The sequence below is a fragment of the Cucurbita moschata genome, unplaced genomic scaffold, assembly GCF_002738365.1.
Source record: "Cucurbita moschata cultivar Rifu unplaced genomic scaffold, Cmos_1.0 Cmo_Scf00008, whole genome shotgun sequence".
Taxonomy (NCBI): Eukaryota; Viridiplantae; Streptophyta; class Magnoliopsida; order Cucurbitales; family Cucurbitaceae; genus Cucurbita; species Cucurbita moschata.
This window is the reverse complement of record NW_019268524.1, coordinates 1,197,544-1,219,674: the sequence shown is the minus strand read 5'-3', so window position 1 is coordinate 1,219,674 and position 22,131 is coordinate 1,197,544. Positions and strand designations below refer to the sequence as shown.

The window sequence follows — 22,131 nt, the reverse complement described above, 5'->3', positions numbered from 1 at the left end:
CATCAATAATGACCAAATTTATAGACAATAAAATTATTATGAATGTAAGTGTTGAAGCGTTGTATGTCAATTTTAGAATTGAATTGACAAGGACGGAACTAGAATATTATTGGAATCAAATTTTAAACTTTTTTTTTTTTAGGTAAAATACATTTTTAATTACAGAGGTTAGTTTTTTTTTTTTTACTATAATTTGGATTTTTTCGGCTACTAAATGGATTAGCCAAATTTACGGAAACAAAAAGCAACTTTGCCCAATTGGCCAATATCAATTATTATAAATTAAATACTAAGTTAGAATTTTAATTATTATTAATAAATTTAGGAATATATTGGATATTTTGGTTCATATACTTTCAAATGTTTTATTTATTTTTATTTCATAACATTTGAAAACATAAATCTTTTTTTTTTAATTAAGTCTAAAATACAATCAAAATGATATTTTTCTAATTTAACAAATTTAAATAAACTTATGGAATGAGATGCTATATTTATATTAAAAAAAATTGTATTTTAATAAGTCATTCATTTTAAAATTTGAAATATAAATTATGAATACAATAATAATGTTATTATTAAAATGCTAAAACAATCATTACAAAAAAATGTAATACATTATTATCTCAATGATACATTTAAAAAAAATTAAATAAAAAAATATTAATTTTAGATAGAAATAGTTCTTATTTATTTAAAAAATACTAATTAACTTTGCAATGGGTTTAAAAAATGCATTTTAATTTTCAAAACACTCGCAAAAATTAAATTAATACTTTTATTTTAAAAAAAATCAATACCCTATTTTTTTAACTTAAAAAAATTAGTTAGATATGAAATCATTAAAAATAGTATTAATACTCTAAATAATAGTAATAAAATTTGAAAATAATTTATGATGTAATATAGTTTAATGTCCTTGATATTTTAGAAAAAAAAAATTAAAAATAATGATATTTATCTAAAATTAATAGAAAATTAAAGGTATCTTGAAATTTCCAAGAGATATATATTTTTGGATAAACTATAAATTATGCTATTTAAATTATATAATTCAATAACAATTAAAAAAATTTAAGTTACAAATATAATTAATAGGTATGTACCAAAACTTGAAGAAATAGTAATATAGACGAAGAGTTTATGGAACCAATCAAATTATTTACAAAGAAACCCAAGAATAAAATTTAACATTTGCATATTATAAAAGTAAGTTCTAAGTTTTACCTCAAGGAAAGTGCTTTTTTGACTGAGGCTTCGCAGTAAAAAAATGTAAAGATATTGAATACATTGGACAACTGGACCCACGAAAGTCAGAAGGTTTGTTGCAGATGGAATGATCATCAGAACCCTCTCGACTCCTACATTCGTAATGAAAAGAAAACCACATATCTTGTTGGTTTTCTTTCGAATTTGGCGCGCTTGGATTTCTCCGATGGCCACTCTTGGTGGTTTCAGATCTATCCTTGTTCTTCTTTTTCAGGTGCTCTCCGCTGCCGCTGCAGGCTCATTCTGGAGTGTGAAGTATCTGCCAGGATTTTCAGGGCCTCTTCCGTTTGAACTCGAAACTGGGTCAGTTTAGGTTATTTTCGAATTCCTCTTTTTTTTTTTTTTTTTTTGTTTCTAATTAGAGTTAAAGTAATTAGTGATCAGTTTAAGTTTGGTGTTTTGAGTTAGAATTTGAGACTAAGTTTTGTTTTGGGAGTGGAATAGATATGTCGGTGTGGGGGATTCGGAGGAAGTTCAGGTGTTTTATTACTTTGTGAAGTCCCAAGGAAATCCTCAAACCGATCCTCTAATGACATGGCTCATCGGAGGTCCCGGTTGCTCTGCTCTCTCTGGATTCGCCGTGGAAATCGGTACTCTACAATTTACCTTTAGTTCTATTGCAACATATCTCTCTTATTTCATCTGCCCTCCTCTGATTCCTCGCTTCAAATCTGAAAATTCATAGCCATTTGAATTTGAGTTGTGTGTTGGTTTTGGGCCTTACTCTGTGAATTTTGGTTCAAGTTATCATTTAATGACCTTTTAGGCTTATTTAAACCTGGGTTTGATTGATAACACACAAAAATGTGCTGTAGTTAGCCTTTATTTTATTCTAGTTTGTGTGAATTCAATGTATACTTTCACGTTTATATTTGGTTGCTGATAGACTTTGAGCATTTAGAGCAAGATCAAAGTTCTAGGAAGTTTATGGCTTAGCGTTTAGAAACAAGCAAGAAAGTGTGCACACGTAGTGTTCGAGATAATGCCAAGGGCGTCTCAGCACCCCAAACACACCAATGTTTGTGCATTTATGTTTGAAGCGATAATTGTGTGTTGTATTTGTTTGAAGGTCCAGTAAATTTCAAGATAGAGCCATACAATGGAAGCACACCCCAACTGATCTTGAATCCCCATTCATGGACCAAGGTTGTAACAATTATTCACCTTTTTATTTCTTTTGCAATGACACTAACTTGCAATAGTGATGGTGATATCTGCCAGAAAGCCAGTATATTATTTATAGATATGCCTGTGGGCACTGGATTTTCATATGCTCGAACTCCACAAGGCTTGAAGAAAGGAGATCTAGTACAAGTTCAACAAAATCATCAATTTTTGCGAAAGGTACGTATTCTACATGCTCACATCAAAACTCAAGCTCCCTAACTTGGTTTGATATCAATTCCTTATGAATTTGAACTTTGTAGTGGCTGACTGATCACCCAGAGTTCATTCCTAATCCATTTTACGTCGGTGGGGACTCGTATTCTGGTATCATCATTCCACCTCTTACTCAAGCAATTTCAGAAGGTATAAACCATTCATAATCTGGGTATTGGATGTGTAGATTGCACTATTTCTAATTTTTGTTTACAAAAAACTAATGTCATAGGAAATAAACATCTCTTCCCAGCTATAAACCTTCAGGTCCGTTGTCGTTTATTCATTTAGCTACACGTTGATGACACGAGTATTAATTACTAACTCTTTTTTTGTAATGTTTTTCATCATAGGGATACATAGAAGGAAATCCTTTTAGTGTACGCAGAACAGTTAATAATTATAGGGTTCATTATGCTCATAAGATGTCCTTCATCTCTGATGAACTATATGAGGTAATATAGAGCTTGTTGAGCAAAGAAAAGAAGTGAATGAGAGAATTAGAGAACTAATGTAACTATTAATTCGTGTCTAGTCATTGAAAACTAGTTGCAAAGGAGAATTTGAGAGTATCGATCCAACTAATTTGGAGTGCATCAAACATGTTTCTACATATAAAAAGGTTTGTTTACTAAAACTCGTATTCGAACCTCCAAGTTCTCGATCCCAAAATTGATACATTCTTTTTGTCTTTGTTCTTCGTTCCAGTGTGTGAGTAGAATCAGTTTAGCATGTATTATGTGTCCTTATTGTACCGATGCTTCTCGAGCGCCAGAAAATACGTTTGGTGGGCAGAGATCCCTCTATGATACATCCCAAAATCTGTTTCTGGCTCCTAGAGTGTTACCTCCTCTTTCTCTTGACTGTGATGTAAAATCTAGACTTTTCCTTTTTCCAGTCTCCTTAGTTGGTTATTCTTTGCTCTCAAAGACAAGGAAGATCCTATGATCTTGAATTGTGTTCGTGTTTGTGTTTCTGCTTGTTCTTGCTATGAAGGAGTATAAATACTACCTTAGTTATTATTGGGCCAACGACGATCAAGTTCGGAAAGCACTTCATATACGCGAGGTAAGAAGATAAACTATTGATTGAACTATTCTTAAGAAATTGAGTTGAATGTACAACCCTCTTTTTTATTTTATTTTATTATTTTTTTTAGGGAACGGTTGAAGAATGGTTTAGATGCGAAAGTAAAAAAGATTATCAATTTGATATTACGAATGTTCTTCCTTATCACGTGAATCTTAGCTCCAAAGATTATCGATCTTTGATTTTTAGGTATTGAGTTGTAACTCTTGATAAATGGTTTTTTTTTTTTTTTTCTCTCGTATAAATATTTTTTTCTATGGTATAGTGGGGATCATGATATGATGGTGCCGATTCTAGACACTGAAGCATGGATCAAGTCTCTAAATTATTCCATTGTCGATGAGTGGAGACCTTGGTTTGACGATGAAGATCAAGTACTTGGGTAATTATTTTATTTATATTATCAAGTTGATTTATATGATTATTTGAATGATTTAATAGTGATATTAATTTTGGCCAGGTACACGAGAACTTTTGCAAACAACATGACATTTGCCACGATAAAAGTAAGAAAAAGTAAATAATTATTGGCCAAGTTTTCTTCTTTAAGCAGTGATTGACTGTTTTTCTTTTTCTTTTTCTCATGAAATCTGCAGGGTGGAGGGCACACACCACAAACAATGCAATACCAAACTAGCATAATGTTTAATAGATGGATAGCCCGAAAGACGATATGATCCGTTCGAACACTAGCAAGTTCTTGTCAAATTGTTGATATATTTGTATAGTGAAAGGTTCTACGATCTGTTTATATTGATGAAAACTCGTTTAAGTATCACTAATAGAAAACATGGTTTTCGTGGTAGATAATGAAGTCAATAATCAAGTCGGTTTCAGTGTATTCGTTGCAAATGTTCCATCACTATAATTACATGAAAGATAAAAGATTTTTGTCATCATAATTTCATTTCAAATATATTATTTAAAAGTTTCTATACATTATTTTTTAAAAAAAAATCCCAAATAATAGTTTCTTTGGAGCAAATTTCCAAATAGATTAAATGATATAATTATAAAGTAAAAAGATTCACCGACGTTTTAAACGATACAATTATAAGTTTTGGGTAGGTAGAAGTAGTGGTCAGCTGGAATCGATCGAAAGTATGAAATTCTGATCACATTTTGTGTGGAAGTGAAAACCTCTTCTTTTAGCTGTACAAATAAAAGGGAAGTACTCGAAAAGCGGGTGCACATTATCTTGAATTTCTCCAATGGCCACTCCGGGTGGTTTCAGGTGTTCTGTTTTCTTCCTTGTTGTTCTTCTTCAGGTGCTCTCCGCCGCCGCAGGCTCATCCTGGAGTGTGAAGTATCTGCCAGGATTTTCAGGGCCTCTTCCATTTGAACTCGAAACTGGGTCAGTTTAGGCTCTTTCCGAGTTCCTCCTTCTTTTGTTTGTAATTAGAGTTACAGTAGTTATTAATCCGCTTTGTTTTGGAAGCGGAACAGATACGTGGGTGTGGGAGATTCGGAGGAAGTTCAGGTGTTCTATTACTTTGTGAAGTCCCAAGGAAATCCCCGAACCGATCCTCTAATGACATGGTACATCGGCGGTCCAGGTTGCTCTGCACTCTGTGGCTTTGCCTTGGAAATTGGTACTCTCTACAATTTCCCCTTCTAACTTTATCTTCCTCTCATTCCTCGCTTCACCACCCTCGGCTGTTGCTCGCCGGAGACTGGGGGACCGTCGAGGGAGTTTGTCGGAGGTGGAGCAAGGGAACAGCACTTTAAAATTTTCATTAATATCTTCCATTTTTCGATTTGTTAATTGGATGTTGTATTTGTTTAAAGGCCCTCTAAACTTCAAGATAGAGCCATACAATGGAAGCGTACCTCAATTAATCTTGAATCCCCATACATGGACTAAGGTAACAACCATTTTTCACTTTTGCCTTTCTATTTAATTTATACCGTGTTACTGCTCAAACCCATCGTTAATAGATCTAGTCATCTTTAGTTAATTACTTATCATCGTCTACCTTACGATTTTCAAACGCATCTATTAGAGAGAAGTTTTCATACCCTTTTAAGAGTGCTTTGTTCACTCCTCTGTTGAACAAAACTCTTTAGGAAACACTCGCACACTTTATTAAGACAAATTGGGATGAGATTTACCCGACACTCTGTAAAAACTACTTTTTGTATTGGGATTTCTTGCGATGATGAACTAAGTAAATTGAAGGGGTATCTATACCCGTCCATCTATTTGTCAAATTTTTCATAAAATATCTCAATCATTTTTTCTTAAATTTATTCCTAAAATCCTTAAATCACTTTTCCCTAAATTTATTCTTAAAATCCTTTGAATTATTTTCTTTAGCATAAATATAATTACTGATACAATGGTTAAGCTTAATCCTATTGGATTGGTGTAGATATTTTAACATTCTTTAACCATTGTGAGATCCCACGTCCAGGAGGAGAACAAAACTTTTCTTATCCTTGCGTAGGAATATTTCTTGACCAAGGTGTTTTAAAACTTTAATATTGATGGAGGTACGTAATGAGTCAAAGGGAACAATATTTATTAGGGGTGGACTTAAGCTAAACTAACAGTGATCTTGAGCTAAACTAATGGTGATGATCTTGAGCTAAACTAATGGTGATGATGACATATACCAGAAAGCGAATATACTATTTATAGATACACCGGTGGGCACTGGATTTTCATACGCTCAAACTCGACGAGGTTCGAAGAAAGGAGATGTACTACAAGTTGAACAAAATCATCAATTTTTGCGGAAGGTACACATTGTATATGCACACTCTCGTCAGATATCATTGGTTTGATATCAATTCCTTATGAATTTGAGCTTCGCAGTGGCTGGCTGATCATCCAGAATTCATTCGTAACCCATTTTATGTTGGTGGTGGCTCGTATTCTGGTATGATTGTTCCATCTCTTACTCAAGCAATCTCAGAAGGTAATAGCCATGGCTTCCCAATTATAAACCTTCAGGTCTGTTACCCTTTACTCACTTGACAACCTACCGTTTGATGATGATCAATTACCAAATCTTAATTTCTTTTGTGTTTTAGGGATACATAGAGGGCAATCCTTTCAGTGTGCATAAAACAAATGATAATTATAAGATTCCTTATGCTCATAGGATGTCCTTCATCTCTGATGAACTATACGAGGTAATATCAAGTTCCTCGTGCATAGAGAAGTGCATACACACAAGAATTTGAGCCCTAATTTAAGTGTTATTATTAATTCATGTGTATAGTCATTGAAAAGCAGCTGCAAAGGAGAATATCATAACGTTGATCCAACTAATGTGGAGTGCATCAAACATGTATCCGCTTACCAAAAGGTATGATATGGTGATTATTGGGAGTGAATCCCACATTGACTAATTTAGGGAATGATCATGCGTTTATAAGTGAGGAATACTATTTCCATTGGTATGAGGTCTTTTGGGGAAGCCCAAAACAAAACCACGAGAACTTATGCTCAAAGTGGATAATATCATACCATTGTGGAGAGTCATGATTCCTAACATGGTATTAGAGCCATGCTCAAAGAATTGGGAGTGAGTTTATAGGTTTATAAGTGATAATATTCTACCATTTTGGAGATATGTAATTCCTAGCAATTTGGTATTTAAATTTGATATCTATTTTTGTCGGTCATCCAAGTGCGTGAGTAGAATCAACACGGGGAATATTTTGAAGCTTCATTGTGAGGATGCTACTAGAGCGACGGAAGCTGCTACGTTTAATGATGCGAGGAGATCCCTCTACAATGCTTCTGAACAACTATTTCTTTCTCCCAGAGTGTTACCTTCGATTTCTCTCGAGTGTGATGTAAATTCATTATGCACTTTGTTCCTCTAATTTGTTGTCGTAGCTTGGGAAGTTCGTATGATCATGTTAAATCGTGTTTGTGTACGTAGGAGTATGCGTTTTATCTCAGTTATTATTGGGCTAATAACGATCGAGTTCGGAAAGCTCTCCATGTACGTGAGGTAAAAACATAACTTAACCTATTGATTGAAACACTCTTAAAGAATTGTATTGAATGTTTTTTTTTTTACAGGGAACGGTCGGAGAATGGTTTAGATGTCAAAGTAAAAAAGATTACCAGTATGATTTCACAAGTATGGTTCCTTATCATATGAATCTTAGTTCTAAGGGCTACAGGTCTTTGATTTTTAGCGGGGATCATGATATGGAGGTGCCGATTTTAGACACTGAAGCCTGGATCAAATCTCTAAATTATTCACTTACTGATGAATGGAGGCCTTGGTTTAACGAGGAGGATCAAATTCTTGGGTAATTATTTCATTTATAATATTATTTTTCATATGATTTATGTGAATGATTCAATAGTGATATTAATTTTGGACAGGTACACGAGGACTTATGCAAACAACATGACATTTGTATCCATAAAAGTAAATATTTGGTTTTTTTTTTTTTTTTTTTTTTAAAGTTCATGTAGTGATTAATTGTTTATTGTTTTGGTATGAAATTTACAGGGCGGAGGACACACACCGCAAACCATGCAGCACCAAAGTGGCATAATGTTTAGCAGATGGATAGCGGGAGATCCTTTATAAAAATTTTAAAAAACTATGTGATTCAGTTCATTTCATGCTAATTGATTCTCAGTCACATATGAATAATAATGAAATTTTATTGATATATATCCTATCACGTTTGAATATCTATCAAACTAACATATATTATCGAGTAATTATTTGTAAATTTAAATACTAATAATAAAATTTATAATACAGGTAAATTTTAAAAATATTAACAAAATATAAAGTTGATAGAAAAAAAATTGAGGAATTAATAGAAGGTAAAAGAAGAGGAAAAGAAGAAAAAATAGAATATATTGTTTTTCTAATAATTAACAAATTAGAAAAAATACGTGTCTTCTTAAAAACTGAAATTTTAAATATTTTTACTAAATGTAAAATTAAAATGATTGAATTTGGAAATGAAAGGACTCAATAATTGACACATTGAGAACCAACCTTTATAACAGCATGGAAATCTTGCAGACGCTTTGAAAGTTTTGAGGGAAAGCCTAAAAAGGACAGTATTTACTAGCGGTGGATCTGGGTCGTTATAGTTGGTATTAGAGTCAGACACTAGACGATGTGCCAGCCTTCTCGCCGTTCTCCGAAGAGGGGTAGACACGAGACGATGTGCCAATAAGAACACTTAACTCTAAAAGGGGTAGATTGTGATGTCCACGTTGGTTGGAGAGGAGAACAAACTATTATAAAGTAGAAACTTTCCCTAGCAGATCCGCGAGGGGAAGTCCGATCTGGACAATTATAATTTATTAATCCAAAATTTTAAACCGTTAGGACGAAGTCGAAAATTTTAACCTAAATTGTGATATTCGCGTAAAAAAAAAAAAAAAAAGGACAAAGAAGGAAAAAAGAAAACCGGTTCTTGGTTCAAGTCGAAAGAAGCAGAAGCCATGAACCGGCCTTATATACCTCCCGCTTCGGCTCCTTAAACCCTTCTAAACCTAGTCGCCTCCTTCGTCTCTCCCTTTCTTTTTTTTTCTTGTGTGTTTCGATTGCCCTATTTCCTCTGCAACTACTTTTTTTTTTCTAAACCTGGTCGCCTCTCCCTTCATTCAATTGCTTTTCTGTGTCTTCGATGCCCTATTTCTCTGCCAAGTTCTTGCTTGGGTCGGTCCCAACACCAATCAACTAACTTTTTTTTTTTTTAGTTTCTATTGTTTGTTGGAAAAAATGATTGAGTGTTATCGGAATTCTTCAATTGAATGGAAGCCATCTCCTGTAGTAGCGCTAGCCTCCAGCGCTGATGACTCTCAAGTCGCGGCTGCCCGAGAAGACGGCTCCCTTGAGATTTGGCTGGTGTCTCCTGGTTCCGTCGGGTGGCACTGTCAGCTGGTACAGTCGCTTATCATTTATTTCGTTTTTGGGTCCAATAATTGAGTTTGAAGTTTGATTGGATTGCGTTTTTGATGTAGACGATAATTGGAGACCCTACTTCTAGGGTTTCTTCACTTGTCTGGTGCTGCACCGGTTCCAAAGATAGGCCATCTGGTCGCTTATTTTCATCCAGCATTGATGGTTCTATTTCGGAGTGGGATTTGTTTGATTTAACACAGAAGGTATACATTGTTGCTTCCACTATAAACTGCTGTTCATTAGCTATAGTCTTCCGATCTTCACGTTAATAGGTCAGTGCGCTGCTTCTCGTACTGGTCTAATGTCCAATGCAATTCTTGATAGCGCAGTATGCCTTAGCTTTTGTTTATTGGGATTCGCACACCAGATACTTGTGATGTGCTATAAAAGTGTGGGTGCGCATTAGGGATTGTGGTGGCTTTTAGTTACTCTGTTTCTTCTTGAAATGCTATCTTAAGCGCACGCAATGAGTTTAGAATTGTTACCTGCCATTTCTAATCCCAATTTAAGTTCACTGAATATGTTTAAATAACTGTCAGAAAATTCAGTTGCCGGAATGGTGAAATTTGCGGCCCATAGTATATTCCAACGCTGTTTTGGGTCTCTGGGAGTACCTTATTTATTTTGAGTTTACATTGTTATCTTGAGAAGTTTGTATTTGATTTGGTTATTGTTTTCACAGGTTGTTTTAGAATCAATTGGCTTCTCCATTTGGCAAATTGCCGCTGCACCCTGTAATAGTCGTGAAGTTGACAGTGAGGTAAAGCCACAAGACATGCAAAATGGGCACTTAACAGACAGTGAGAGTGATTTCCAAGATTGTAGTGAGAGTGAAGACGATTCTAATTCCTCGGAGCTTCATGTCCAATCTAGTGATGAAAATCCCTCTCTAGCTATTGCTTGTGATGATGGTTGTGTTCGTATTTACAATATATGTGACGCAGAAGAGTTTATTTACAAAAGGTCGTTGCCTAGGGTCAGTGGTGAGAATCTATTCCCAGATTCGTTGCTGCTTTGTCACCTTTTATTTTATGATTAGCTGGATATTAAAACCTTCTTTTGTCTTGCTGCTACTCCCAGGCAGGGTTTTGAGTGTAACATGGAGTAATGATGCAGAACGGATATTTTCAGGGAGCAGTGATGGGTATGTACTTATACCACCTTTTGTTACTTGCGATGAAAATGTATATAATGTATTATGAGTATGATCTTTATCCACTTTACTCTATCAAGTTACTGTTACCCATGTTTGTTTTTTTTTTTGAACGTTTCCATTCACTGCAGGTTTATTCGATGCTGGAATATTAGTCTCGGGCATGAGATCTACAGGATTACTGCAGGACTTGGAGGTTTAGGCAGTGGGCCAGAACTTTGTGTTTGGTCATTACTTTACCTGAGGTAAAGAATTACATGCTTCTCTAGATTGCGCAGTTGTTAAGTGGTATTTTCTACCATTCACGACTTATGTGTTCTGAAGGCATTTGTTATTTGGTATGTCCTGTTGATTGCAGGTGCGGTACCCTTGTCAGTGCAGATAGTACTGGTAGTGTGCAGTTTTGGAACGGTAATCATGGAACTCTTCTGCAAGCGCACACTCTACACAAGGGTGATGTTAACAAACTTGCAGCTACTCCTAATCAAAATCGAGTATATTCTGCTGGCTCTGATGGTCAGGTACTGACTATGGGTCATGCAATATGGTTTCATATTTTTACTTTTGTACAACTCTTTCTCATTGCCCAGCCATGTTTGCACTCCTACTTTTTGTGCTTGTACACCACTCAATATCCAAATATTCTTATTTTATCGTTATCCATTTATAGTTCCTTAATCCTTATAGTTGTGTTAGTTTCTTAGTAACAAACTTTCAGTTTTGAATTATAAATTTACATGGTACATTACAAAATTCTTCTCTGCTCTATTGAATGGGTTGGAAATTTCCAAAATTTATTTTTGGATTGATTTAAACTATGTTCAATTTATAAGTTTCTTTTCTGATTTTTCAAATAATCAGATTATTTTATTTCTACAGTGTTTTTAAAGTATAAAGCAAAAAGTCCGAAAGATTTATGTCCCAATCCATGCTTTAGCCTGTAGCATTTTATTGAGATGATGATCTGGTAGAGGAAGGGCAATCTGAGGTGTGCTTAGAGTTGAAACTTCTTTAACAATCATAGAGGTTCATCATGTGGGTAGCTCACATGTTGCCAAATGGTTATATTCTTTTTGCATATTGTGGAAGGTAGTAGGTTGCATTAGCTGTGATTTCCTTTTGCTAGCTGCAAATCATCTACAATATATTTTGGTATGTGAACAAAGAAGGGGTTAATTTGTTGTTCATTTTTCAAATCAGTTGATATTTTGTCCCAATTTGGCTTGTGGGAGATTATGATTCATACGTTTTACTGAGAAGAATGCCTTTTTTAATTCCATCAGTCTGGTACATTGTTTTTGACATCGAATGGAATCACTGGTGTCCTGAAGTACAAGCTTGGTTGCTAAGGAATTTAGTTAATGATTGCAGTCTTTCTATGTGATAACTTCCATAACTCTGATGTCTTGTGAATATATTGTTTTTGTAGGTTATTCTATATAAGCTCTCTAGCGAGAATGTTGCATCTCATGACGATGAGTGTTCTTCTGAAGTGATGAAGAAATGGATTTATGTTGGTCATGTGAGATCTCATACTCATGATATCAGGGCTTTGACTGTTGCGGTACCAATTTGTCGAGAAGGTATTTACTTTAGTCATTGGTCATTGTCTCAACGAAAGTTTTTTTTTTCTCTAGTTTCTTGTTAATGTCATTTTTTTTTTCAAAACCAAAATTTGACGTTTTCATTAGGGGGAACTCTATGTTTGTTGGTAAAACCTAAATTGATAACCAGTATTATTTTTTGTTTTATACGTCCCTTGTTTTCTTACCTTATATATTTTTTTAGCAGCAGAGCTGCCTCAAGATGACGAGGTAAAAAGGGCCCGTAATAAGAAGCCTAATGATTTTAGCTATCGGAAGTGGGCCCATTTGGGAGTTCCAATGCTTATCTCAGGTGGTGATGATGCAAAGCTTTTCGCATATTCTGCTCAGGAATTTACCAAATTTTCTCCCCATGATATATGTCCTGCACCCCAAAGGGTGCCTATGCAACTCGTACTTAATACAATTTTCAACCAAGCACCATTATTACTTGTTCAGGCTGCTCACTCTCTGGATATCCTATGTATTCGCCCAAAAAGTGGTTCCTTTAGAGATATGGCTTGTGGCCCTTCTAAGGGACTTGCAAAGGCAGATTTATTGGTTCGAGTTAAGAGCAAGGCGTCACGAAAGATTATCTGCAGTTCTATTTCCAACTCCGGGAAGCTATTTGCATATTCTGATCATGCAAAACCCAACCTATATGAATTGAAGAAATCTGGAGGCAGCAAATGTTCATGGACGGTTAATAGAAGGCAACTTCCAAACATGCTTCCGTTTGCCCATTCCATGGTCTTCAGTTTTGATTCGTCTCGATTAATCATAGCAGGGTATGATAAAAGGATATATGTAAGTTCTCCTTCACTAGTAAAATATGCCCTTGAATTTAGTTTTTTTTATTTTTATTTTTCTATAAAATACATTCCCCCTCCCCCTCTGATTTATTTGAATATTTTGATTCTTTAGATGACACATCTTTTGTCGTGTTTTGTTTGGTCAATTTATGAATGGTGTTTGATTAATATTTTAAACCTTCCTTGTGGGGACAGGTTGTGGATACGGGCAGTTTGAAAGTGATACATAGTTTTACGCCTTTCCGGGAGCTGCAGGATGATGCCTTGCCTCCTGCTGAGCCTCCTATAACAAAAATATTTACAAGTTCAGATGGGCAGTGGTTAGCTGCAGTCAACTGCTTTGGAGATATATACGTATTCAATATGGAGATAATGAGGTTATCTTGATTTGCTTTTGTATTGTTTTATAGTCAGCTTGTCATTACTCTTCCTCCTTGCCTACATTCTCATGGTTTCCGAGAAAGTAATATACGAATTAAGTTATTACTCTTGTAACAGGCAACACTGGTTCATTTCAAGACTAGATGGTGCCTCAATTACTGCTGGAGGCTTTCCTCAATGGAACAACAATGTGCTTGTGGTCACTACTTCCTCAAATCAGGTTTATGCCTTCGATGTTGAGGCTAAACAATTAGGAGACTGGTCAATGCGGCATACACAAGCTCTCCCAAAGAGATTCCAAGAGTTTCCTGGGGAGGTTATTGGTCTCTCTTTTCCTCCGTCTGCCACTTCTTTGCCTGTTATCGTGTATAGTTCCAGGTATTTCTCTATATTACTAAGTGCTGCAGGGAAATTTACTTGAACGATTATTCCCTTTAAGAATTGATTTGCTTTGTTGAATTTGATAACTTGTGTTGTCATGTGGCTGATTACTTCGTTGCTGTATGCTATTGTTTTGGTCCTTTTGCATCCTGTCCGTACTTCCCTGCAATAGGTATTATATAAGAATTGCTATAATGTTACAAAATGCTTGTGATCAGTGTTTCATGATGTTGCATAGTGACAGCCATTGTCATCTAACCATGTTAATGAGATTGTTCTGCAGAAATTATATATTAATAACAGATTCAATGGCATTGCGAAGTGTTAAGTATGGTGTCCTAAACTACTACCATGGACATTTTCATTCTTGCAATGGTCATGTTCTTTTTTTGATATTGAGTCTGGGATTTCATTACATGAGTTTTATAGTTGGGCACTGCCAGCTCATTTTCCAGGCTGGCAGTTAGCAAGTGGCATCGGCTGAAGCCAGCTTGCTGAAATTTGGTTGATAATGTTAAATTAATGTTCCTGCTTCCTAATATTTCCGAAAATACATTCCACTCTTTTATCATGTTCTGAAGATTTGTTGATTTGCTTGAATCAGTCATCTGTATTCCTTGTTAGGAAATCTTGGCAGCACCCTTTCATGCTTAGCTCTGTTCAATCTAGCATATCTCATTCTGTGCATTTTGATGTTTGACCGGGAATTTCTCATTTCTTTTGTAGAGCAATGTGCTTAATTGACTTTAAAATGTCGGTGGATCAAGATGATGAATATGTCATGATAAGTGGACAAGATTCAATGGTGAAGAGTTTACGGGGTACTCCAGTCAATGCGAAATTGAAACGTAAGTTAAGAGACTGCCAAACAGACGGTAGAAAGAATTTTGAAATTTTTCCTTTTAGAGATCCTGTTTTACTTATTGGACACCTCTCCAAAACTTCAGTCTTGATTATAGAAAAACCATGGTTAGAAGTGGCTAACACCTTCGATGCCCCACCTGTGCACAGACATATATATGGGACTTAAATCCTCATATTAAAGCCGGTTTTAGGATATACTTGAATGTTGGTATCCACCAATTCTTTCTGACATCTCTCTATGTCTTACAATTTTGTTCTGTGGAGGGAGGGAGGGGGGGTCATCTGAGCGTTGTTGTATTGTAATATTGAATTTTTTCTTTTTAACTTAAAAGTAGTTCTTTTAGTCTACGAATCTACGAAGTTCAAGCTTTTGCACCTCCCTGCCCCACCCCTCCTACCAAAAACTAATAATCACCCCATCAAAGAATAGTTGTTCTACTGTCTTTGTTAGTATTTGTAGTGCTTGATTCAGAGCATTGTTATTTACCAACGGGGTTATATATTTCCGAAGAGAACTGTTCGCCAATGCAGAATCAATTGTCGGAGTAGAATTAGTCTTTTTGAGTTATAACAACTACCGCTGTGCATCTCTAAATTCTTGATGTTCCTATGAAAGGTTTGCGTTGAACATTTTATCCAATGTATCCTTAATATAAAACCCACCAAGTGTACTGTTCATAAGTGGCCATGGCGCTTGCTCCAAGGAGCTTAAGCATGCGTTGGTCCTGTTCTGTTTACCGGCTAGTTAAATTGGGTTGCTGCCTCCATTTTTGTCCTGTTGAAGGGTCGAGTATAATGATTCCACAACTATGAGCAGAAGAGGATTGACATTGGACGTGTCAGAGTGATGTGGGCAACACTGTCCATTACGTACAATCCATATTTCTCCAATATGTGGGGGTAATTTTCTGGAGAAAAAGAAATAAAAAATGATTAAAAAAAATCAATAATGGGAGTGGTTTCATTTAAAGAGTGGTGGGGTTGCTCTTTTTTTCTTTTTTCGTCCGTTTTTGGTTTGAAATTTAGCTTCGTTTTCCACTTCCTTCCAGCATGTTTGTCTCTTTGGTACTCACTTTGGCTCGCTCTTCCCATTGTTCTCTCCAATAATCGAATGTTGTTTGGTCACTTAACAACAGCTAGGCTGGCATTTCCCAATCCCCCCAACCTAAAGTTGCTCTTTTGAGTTGTTATTATTGTTTAATCATCTTGTTTTCTCTCTTTATTCAATTTACTTTATGTACCGAATTCGGTGCCATCTTCCTTGTTTTTTCGACCATATCCCCTTTTCCTTTTTTTTATAATATGAATTCTAAAACTTTCAAATCTATTGAACCCGAGAAGTTAGTGATGCTTTGACAAATGGAGCTAATTTTTTATTCCTACTTTATAGCTGGAGTAAATCAAAACGAAGGCATTGTAAACGTGATGGTAACTTCATGGTTGACACGATGAGCACTATTTAGTGAACGAGAGAGGACTTTTCTTTTCTTTTCTTTTCTTTCTCGATTTTTTTGGGTCCATTTTTAGTGCTTCCACTTTCCCATTGCAATGACAAGAACGTGTAAAAGAGAAAGCACACAGCTAACACATTGGGGGAAAATTAAATTGAAACGAAAAAATAATAACAAAAGGAACAATGTTCCTTATATACATAAATAACATGTCGTTATCATTCTTCTGCGGCGGAATTGGTAATACCCTCATTCTTCGGGTGCTGATCTTTCAGAGCGATAAAAGCCGAAGCGTTTCTTCACCGCAGGTTTTCTCTGTGTTCAAAAGTTTCACTTTTTTAGTTAACAATGCATACAAAAACTTGCTCAATCTTATGATTTCATCAAATTACCTTAACGTGGGTTGCGGAGAATCCCTGAGAAAGTTCTATTGCATTCGTCTCCAATGCTTCTTTGCTTGATGCTCCATTAATTTTCTGCATAATATACAATGAACAGCATAAGATTCATCCATTTCTTCTGGAATTTAGAGATAAAAATGTAACGGAAATGTTCTTTACACTTGCTTTGCCATAGCCATAGCCATAGCCATAGCCATATATCGTGGAGCTAGCAGTGTCATCGAGATAAGAATGTTGGTCATTTCTGCCATTTTGTTTGCCCTTCTTGCTCTTCTTTTTCTCCTCCCGGCTACAATTCATTGCTGATTCTGAAGCTGAATCCCCATTATTGTAAAAGCATTCTTCATTGTAATTTGGTGGACCTGAGGAAGCATCAGACACCATTGACAGATCTTCTTCTTCTTCATCCTTCTCTGCTCTTACTTTTGCTTCTATTTCCCTGTAATTCTCACCCACCCCGCCACCAGAAGTATAGGATTGGTCTAAGTACATAGTCCAACCTGATTCCCCTCCTCTGCAATAATGTGTAGCAGACCAATCATTCATGGTGGAAACTCAGTGGTTTAGGCTTTGAGAGGTAGCAGAAGAAGTGATGCTAATTGAAATGGTTATATAACAAAAACTTCCCTTTTTCTCTTTCTCTGAGTTGTGGCATTTCTATAGAAGGAAAAAAAGGGGATCAAAACAATCACACTAAAACCCCTGGACTTTGCTTGTCCCTTGTTTTATCTTTTGGCCTTTCCTTCCTTTATCTGTTTGTGGACACATCTGAGATGCCAATTGGCAAGAACAATGGGCAAATCATCAACAATGATGATATCAAAAGCGACAAACGTTTGGATGTTCAACAACAGTAGGCCCTCCTTTAAATGTACAATGCTGGTGCTGTCATTTCCATTCAAATTGGCCTCTTTTGGATTCATTTTTCTCCCATCCCTTAAGGAGCTTTGATTAAGTTCGGATTTTTACTTTCTATTGATCTCATTCACTAATCTTCATCAGTCTCTTTACATCTCCTTTTTTGATCCATCATAGCTGCCTTTTTCTCGTAATGAGGAAAAGAAAATGATAAAAACAATCGCCTTTTTCACATTATCCTCTAAAGGGTGCTCCTTGTTTCTTTCTTCTTTCTGTCAGCTGTTTGGGTTTTCCCGACTTCCTCTCAAGGTTTTCAAAACGCGTATGCTAGGGAGAGGTTTCCACACCCTTATAAAGAATGGTTCGTTTCCCTCTCCAATGGTTCTTTCTCCTTCAAAGCCAACGTCCTCACTGGCACTCGTTCCTCTCTCTAACCGATGTGAATGTTAAAATTGCATTTGGACCTTCATTTACTATCAAACAACCGACAGGCATGTAATTAGGTGCTGCGTATCTTACTGTGTCTTGTCTTGTACCATCGCCATGGTTTACTCCTTCTTCTTCAATGAGTTGTGTGTATCTAATGGAGTTGTCTTTTGGAAGGAATTTACTGCATTTGCTGTTTGTTTATACTTAGCTTCTCTTTTGAGCGTCCAATCTCATCATATATCTTCTGATAAAAGCCAAAAGCGTGGGGCCTTACTGAAAAATCTCTCTAAAAGTTAAGATCTGCAGTCCCCACGGTGTTAGCCCCTCATGGCTAAATTATTGACTCCTTTTTTGTTGTTAAACTCTCTTGCATTGGGGATTGGTTTTGGTCGGCGCTTTCGATTAGACCCTCGTTGTGCTCACTGTTTTAACCCCATCATTTTCTCATAATTCATTTTCTCTTTCCTAGCCTTGAGAGGAAGCCCGAAAGGGAAAGCTCAAAGAAGACAATATCTGCTAGTATTGGGTTTAGGTTGTTACATCTTCTCTCCGTCCTCTTTCAAGAGACAAACAAATAGTGCGAGATCTGTATATGTTAGCTAAGTTAAAGTCAAACATGACTTTTTGGCTTTTGCATTGACTCAAGATGTCATTTTCTTAATACAGCTTCAAATCAGAAAGTGGGTATTGAATTTTGTGACAGTTCTTTCTTGGAGTGATTTAATAGTTGCAGAAAAATCCCAGCTTTGCAAATGAACCAAATCTTGATTGAATGAAAAAAGTGTTGACTTCCTTAGCAGTACAGTACAAGGATAAAACTAGAGCTAAAACAACTGAAGAAGGCTTTAAAGAGAAGGAAATAGCTTATTCAAACAGAATGGCAAAGCATAGAATTCATCATTCCTTACATCTGAACTGTATAAGCAAAACTTCTCCCACCAATGCAACCCACTGTCTTTTCGAGTAGCGTCGTTCTCTCGAAAAAGCGTGCAATCCAGAATTAGAGCCACCACAGACGCCACGGTTGCGTGAGACATGAAGATCACGACAACCACATCATTAAACTGCAATGCAGAACAAGAAGAACAAACATTCAGTAAAACATTCAGTCATGTAGTTGGTTCTTTGTTGTGTCTCCTCTTTTGCTTACCCATCCATGGCCAGAGTAGATGTGTTCTGATTTAAAATCTTGGCGATAGTATTCTCTGAAGTATTGTGGTATTGACAAACCCAAAAAGAAGGAACAGCCCAAGATGAATTTGGTTCTGAAACTATTTAAGTTACAGAATTGGAGAAAACCAAGCCCAGAAGAGGCTGGGGAAATTACATTGCTGTCAGTGTCAAAGGCAGCAATAATTGGAAGAGGAACAGAGGCGAGTTAGAGAGAGTGATACGTACAGACATAGCCAAAGAAGATACAGTACAAGGCAGCGATGATTGGAAGAGGAATAGAGGCGAAAAGTGCTCCAAATTTCCCTGGTTAAGATGATAGCCGGTCAAGAAGAAGTATGAATATTTTGTCTATAAAATCATGTTAGCATACCGAAAACAGAGAAGAAGATCATGAAGCCAGCTGATATTTGGATCACCCTTCTGCTACCAACTCTTGTCAAAGCTAATAGACCAGCATTTTCCCTACATATTTAAGAATCATTAGAGAAAAACATCCCGAACATGTGATAAATGGGGTTGGCTCGCTATACAATTATGGTATTGGATGGTTTCCGGATGTTAAAATGTAATGGGCTTAATAGATATTGTCCTCTTTGAACTTTTTCTTATGGGTTTTCTTTCGAGATTTTAAAACGCGTCTACGAGGGAGAGGTTTCCACACTCTTATAAGGAATGATTCGTTCTTCTCTCCAACCGATGTGGGATCTCACAATCCACCCCCACAGGGGGTCCAACGTCCTCATTGGCACATGACTCTGACACTATTTATAACAGCCCAAGCTCACCGCAAGTAGATATTGTTCTCTTTGTGATTTTTCTTTTGGGTTTCTCCTCAAGATTTTAAAATGCGTCTACTAGAGAGAGGTTTTTACACCCCTTATAAGGAATGTTTCGTTCTCCTCTCTGACCGGTATGGTATCTCACCTAAAATGTTTTGCAAGGTGCAACAGCCAACCAACTTGAGCTTGTGATACAATTTTGTTAAGTTATGCAAACTAATGAAATATATTCTATTCTTACACAGATGCACAAGTGCCAGTAACAGAGCCAAAGACGCCATTGAGCAAAACTCCTACTCCCTGAGATTGAACAAGAATTGCTTAGAACATAAAATTCCAACACTAGGGAAAATTAGACACTGATGCACACATCTTACCAACCAACCACTACCACGGCTGATGATCGACGCAGGCACCGGAGTTGCACTGCCATATCTCGACGTGGCGAAAAACGTTCCAGTACTCTGTAACATCTTAATATCAGAATCAAGGCAACTGGAAGGCACAATAGCTAGCAGATGAAAAAGATGAAGAGCTTGTAACTTGACCTCAAAAAGTGAAACAACAGAAGCAGCCATCATTGCAAAGGATTCTCCAGCATTGAAAGTGGGGCCTCCCCATTGAAATGGATAGGGAATGTAAATCCTGCAGGTAATCAGATCATATAGACCATAAAAACATTTCCTAATGAACGTCCTGATTCAGTAGCTAGAGTTATACTCACCAAGGAGCAGTACTCAAAAGCCCAGTTCGATCAGTGCGACAACTTTTCTGAGTATTTGTGGGTTTGTGATTATAAACAGTACTTGAAGTTAGGAGCTGTGCATATAACCAAATGATAGCAATTGAAAACAGCACTGCATATCTATCATATATTGGCTTCTTTGTTTTCAATAAATGAGGAAGATACTGCAAAACCACAAACCAAACAAGATCAGTTTGTGATACCCTTTAAGCACATAGTGAAGCTGAAAGAAGGATGATATGAGTTTTTACTTGCCTGTGAGATGAACACTACAATAATCAGTCCTGGAAGGCCAATTTCTATACATTTTGCCACCTAAAACAGCAAACAACAGAGGAAATAAGCTCTCTAGAGCTAGCTGATGAGATAGAAAATTGATAGCCAAGGCAAGATTAAAGAGCAAATGGGTTTCTATTTCCTTACCATGGGAAAGCCAAGATGATAGAGACCAAGTCCAGTGAAGGTTACACAGGGAACCACAGAGAGAGGGCTGAGAAATCTAATCCAGAAGTAATTTTTAAAAGAAGTCACAACAAGTTCAACATGGTTTAGAAACGTACAAACTAAGCATTTACCCACCTCACAGTATTTCTCCAAAAGCCAAGGAAACCCATAACCATTTGAAAACATGAAGCCACTATAAGAGCTCCTTGTATTCCTTGCATGGTTTGAATGAATCTCTGAAGTATACAACAAGTAAATGCCAAGAGTTAAAGGAGAAGATAGCACATAGTTGTTTCAGAAGAAGTAGGAGAGTCTTACATCTTGAGGATCTGTCAATGAAGCATATCTCTTAGCCAAAACAATGGAGATGGTAGGAACAAGATAGGCGTATGAACCAACGACCACCACCGGCAGTCGAGTCCCGAACAAAGACTGAAAGAGTGTGTTCAATCCAGAAACAAATAGCAGGGTTTGAATCACCTTGGCCTTCTCAGCCTGAGATATCAAAACCCAACAAGCTAAAGGCATTTTGAGAAACTTTAAGAAAAAACGTTGTAGTAGAAATTCAAGAACATCTTACATCGCTGCCGCCCATTTGGGGAACAATCAAACTAGGAATCAGAACACTGAAACCAAGTGTTAGAACATAATGCTGAAAACCCAACATAAAGGCCTCCGCTGAACATAAGGAAAGATTCATCAAAACTGAAGCAAATTAGAAATGGGAATGAAAATGAAAGAGTATGAGAAAGAACACAGACGCCATGGTGGAGGGCTGTTGATGCAGTATTGGATTCCGGGTAGCTGTTCCTTCACTGGGTGAGGCTGAACCGGATCCTCGGCAGTTTTGTTAGCCATGGCTCACTAAAATGATATCAGTTTGCAAGATTGAAGAAGAAACAGGGGACAAATGCATGAGAATTAGGGAAGAAACTGTATATAAATTGAAGGGATAAACAACCCAAATTTGAACAAAACCGACAGTTACAAAACTTATAATCTCGCATTTAAACTCCATCATTCCAAAATTGATTAC

General features: G+C 36.4%; 4 protein-coding genes across 15 annotated transcripts; 2 read left to right on the top strand and 2 right to left on the bottom strand.

The window, feature by feature from the left end:
* Positions 1 to 1,289: 1,289 nt before the first annotated feature.
* LOC111446325 (serine carboxypeptidase-like 7) lies at positions 1,290 to 9,081 on the top strand. 9 transcript variants are annotated; one of them, XM_023085096.1, is made up of 16 exons: positions 1,290 to 1,342; positions 1,484 to 1,572; positions 1,714 to 1,859; positions 2,339 to 2,415; positions 2,491 to 2,613; positions 2,697 to 2,799; positions 2,882 to 2,916; positions 3,003 to 3,104; positions 3,185 to 3,271; positions 3,358 to 3,519; positions 3,646 to 3,717; positions 3,809 to 3,927; positions 4,004 to 4,120; positions 4,199 to 4,244; positions 4,335 to 4,405; positions 8,290 to 8,386. In XM_023085096.1, the coding sequence occupies exons 1-16, from the start codon at positions 1,337 to 1,339 to the stop codon at positions 8,339 to 8,341; spliced, it is 1,407 nt and encodes a 468-aa protein (XP_022940864.1). In that variant the 5' UTR covers positions 1,290 to 1,336; the 3' UTR covers positions 8,342 to 8,386. The 9 variants fall into 9 exon arrangements, with proteins under 9 accessions (XP_022940864.1, XP_022940862.1, XP_022940858.1 ...); XM_023085094.1 differs by lacking the exons at positions 1,290 to 1,342; positions 8,290 to 8,386 and adding exons at positions 8,822 to 8,824; positions 9,070 to 9,081 and having other exon boundaries at positions 1,372 to 1,572; positions 4,335 to 4,418; XM_023085090.1 differs by lacking the exon at positions 1,290 to 1,342 and having other exon boundaries at positions 1,372 to 1,572.
* A 146-nt stretch (positions 9,082 to 9,227) lies between these two features.
* LOC111446446 (U3 small nucleolar RNA-associated protein 4-like) lies at positions 9,228 to 15,253 on the top strand. Of its 3 annotated transcripts, none has more exons than XM_023085272.1 (11): positions 9,228 to 9,620; positions 9,701 to 9,844; positions 10,324 to 10,624; positions 10,722 to 10,785; positions 10,926 to 11,039; positions 11,153 to 11,315; positions 12,224 to 12,377; positions 12,589 to 13,184; positions 13,385 to 13,566; positions 13,688 to 13,948; positions 14,678 to 15,253. In XM_023085272.1, exons 1-11 carry the CDS (start codon positions 9,459 to 9,461, stop codon positions 14,979 to 14,981), a joined length of 2,445 nt encoding a protein of 814 aa, XP_022941040.1. In that variant the 5' UTR covers positions 9,228 to 9,458; the 3' UTR covers positions 14,982 to 15,253. The 3 variants fall into 3 exon arrangements, with proteins under 3 accessions (XP_022941040.1, XP_022941039.1, XP_022941038.1); XM_023085271.1 differs by having other exon boundaries at positions 12,586 to 13,184; XM_023085270.1 differs by having other exon boundaries at positions 12,583 to 13,184.
* Positions 15,254 to 16,219: 966 nt separating this feature from the next.
* On the bottom strand, positions 16,220 to 17,395 carry LOC111446559. Of its 2 annotated transcripts, none has more exons than XM_023085415.1 (3): positions 16,833 to 17,395; positions 16,659 to 16,742; positions 16,220 to 16,581 (listed from the first exon to the last, which is right to left on the bottom strand). In XM_023085415.1, the coding sequence occupies exons 1-3, from the start codon at positions 17,211 to 17,213 to the stop codon at positions 16,516 to 16,518; spliced, it is 531 nt and encodes a 176-aa protein (XP_022941183.1). In that variant the 5' UTR covers positions 17,214 to 17,395; the 3' UTR covers positions 16,220 to 16,515. The 2 variants fall into 2 exon arrangements, with proteins under 2 accessions (XP_022941183.1, XP_022941182.1); XM_023085414.1 differs by having other exon boundaries at positions 16,221 to 16,581; positions 16,827 to 17,394.
* Positions 17,396 to 18,699: 1,304 nt separating this feature from the next.
* LOC111445853 (putative nucleobase-ascorbate transporter 10) lies at positions 18,700 to 21,965 on the bottom strand. The gene is made up of 14 exons (XM_023084367.1): positions 21,857 to 21,965; positions 21,676 to 21,773; positions 21,414 to 21,590; positions 21,231 to 21,331; positions 21,075 to 21,150; positions 20,907 to 20,966; positions 20,631 to 20,815; positions 20,455 to 20,551; positions 20,284 to 20,370; positions 20,148 to 20,206; positions 19,498 to 19,589; positions 19,353 to 19,430; positions 19,105 to 19,268; positions 18,700 to 19,018 (listed from the first exon to the last, which is right to left on the bottom strand). Exons 1-14 carry the CDS (start codon positions 21,951 to 21,953, stop codon positions 18,800 to 18,802), a joined length of 1,590 nt encoding a protein of 529 aa, XP_022940135.1. The 5' UTR covers positions 21,954 to 21,965; the 3' UTR covers positions 18,700 to 18,799.
* Between the last annotated feature and the right edge of the window lie 166 nt (positions 21,966 to 22,131).

What these genes read in the sequence shown, in the direction of transcription:
- LOC111446325 (XM_023085090.1), top strand. Translation starts at nt 1,373, where the DNA reads ATGAAAAGAAAACCACATATCTTGTTGGTTTTCTTTCGAATTTGGCGC. An exon ending in ATCCCCATTCATGGACCAAG is followed by an intron (nt 2,416 to 2,490) that starts GTTGTAACAATT and finishes GATATCTGCCAG; the next exon opens with AAAGCCAGTATATTATTTAT. An exon ending in CTCTTTCTCTTGACTGTGAT is followed by an intron (nt 3,520 to 3,645) that starts GTAAAATCTAGA and finishes CTTGCTATGAAG; the next exon opens with GAGTATAAATACTACCTTAG.
- LOC111446446 (XM_023085270.1), top strand. Translation starts at nt 9,459, where the DNA reads ATGATTGAGTGTTATCGGAATTCTTCAATTGAATGGAAGCCATCTCCT. An exon ending in TGTTTGATTTAACACAGAAG is followed by an intron (nt 9,845 to 10,323) that starts GTATACATTGTT and finishes TTGTTTTCACAG; the next exon opens with GTTGTTTTAGAATCAATTGG. An exon ending in TTCAATATGGAGATAATGAG is followed by an intron (nt 13,567 to 13,687) that starts GTTATCTTGATT and finishes CTCTTGTAACAG; the next exon opens with GCAACACTGGTTCATTTCAA.
- LOC111446559 (XM_023085414.1), bottom strand. Translation starts at nt 17,213, where the DNA reads ATGAATGATTGGTCTGCTACACATTATTGCAGAGGAGGGGAATCAGGT. An exon ending in ATGGCTATGGCAAAGCAAGT is followed by an intron (nt 16,743 to 16,826) that starts GTAAAGAACATT and finishes TATATTATGCAG; the next exon opens with AAAATTAATGGAGCATCAAG. An exon ending in TCTCCGCAACCCACGTTAAG is followed by an intron (nt 16,582 to 16,658) that starts GTAATTTGATGA and finishes TTTTGAACACAG; the next exon opens with AGAAAACCTGCGGTGAAGAA.
- LOC111445853 (XM_023084367.1), bottom strand. Translation starts at nt 21,953, where the DNA reads ATGGCTAACAAAACTGCCGAGGATCCGGTTCAGCCTCACCCAGTGAAG. An exon ending in CATTGACAGATCCTCAAGAT is followed by an intron (nt 21,332 to 21,413) that starts GTAAGACTCTCC and finishes TGTATACTTCAG; the next exon opens with AGATTCATTCAAACCATGCA. An exon ending in CTTTTGAGTACTGCTCCTTG is followed by an intron (nt 20,552 to 20,630) that starts GTGAGTATAACT and finishes GATTACCTGCAG; the next exon opens with GATTTACATTCCCTATCCAT.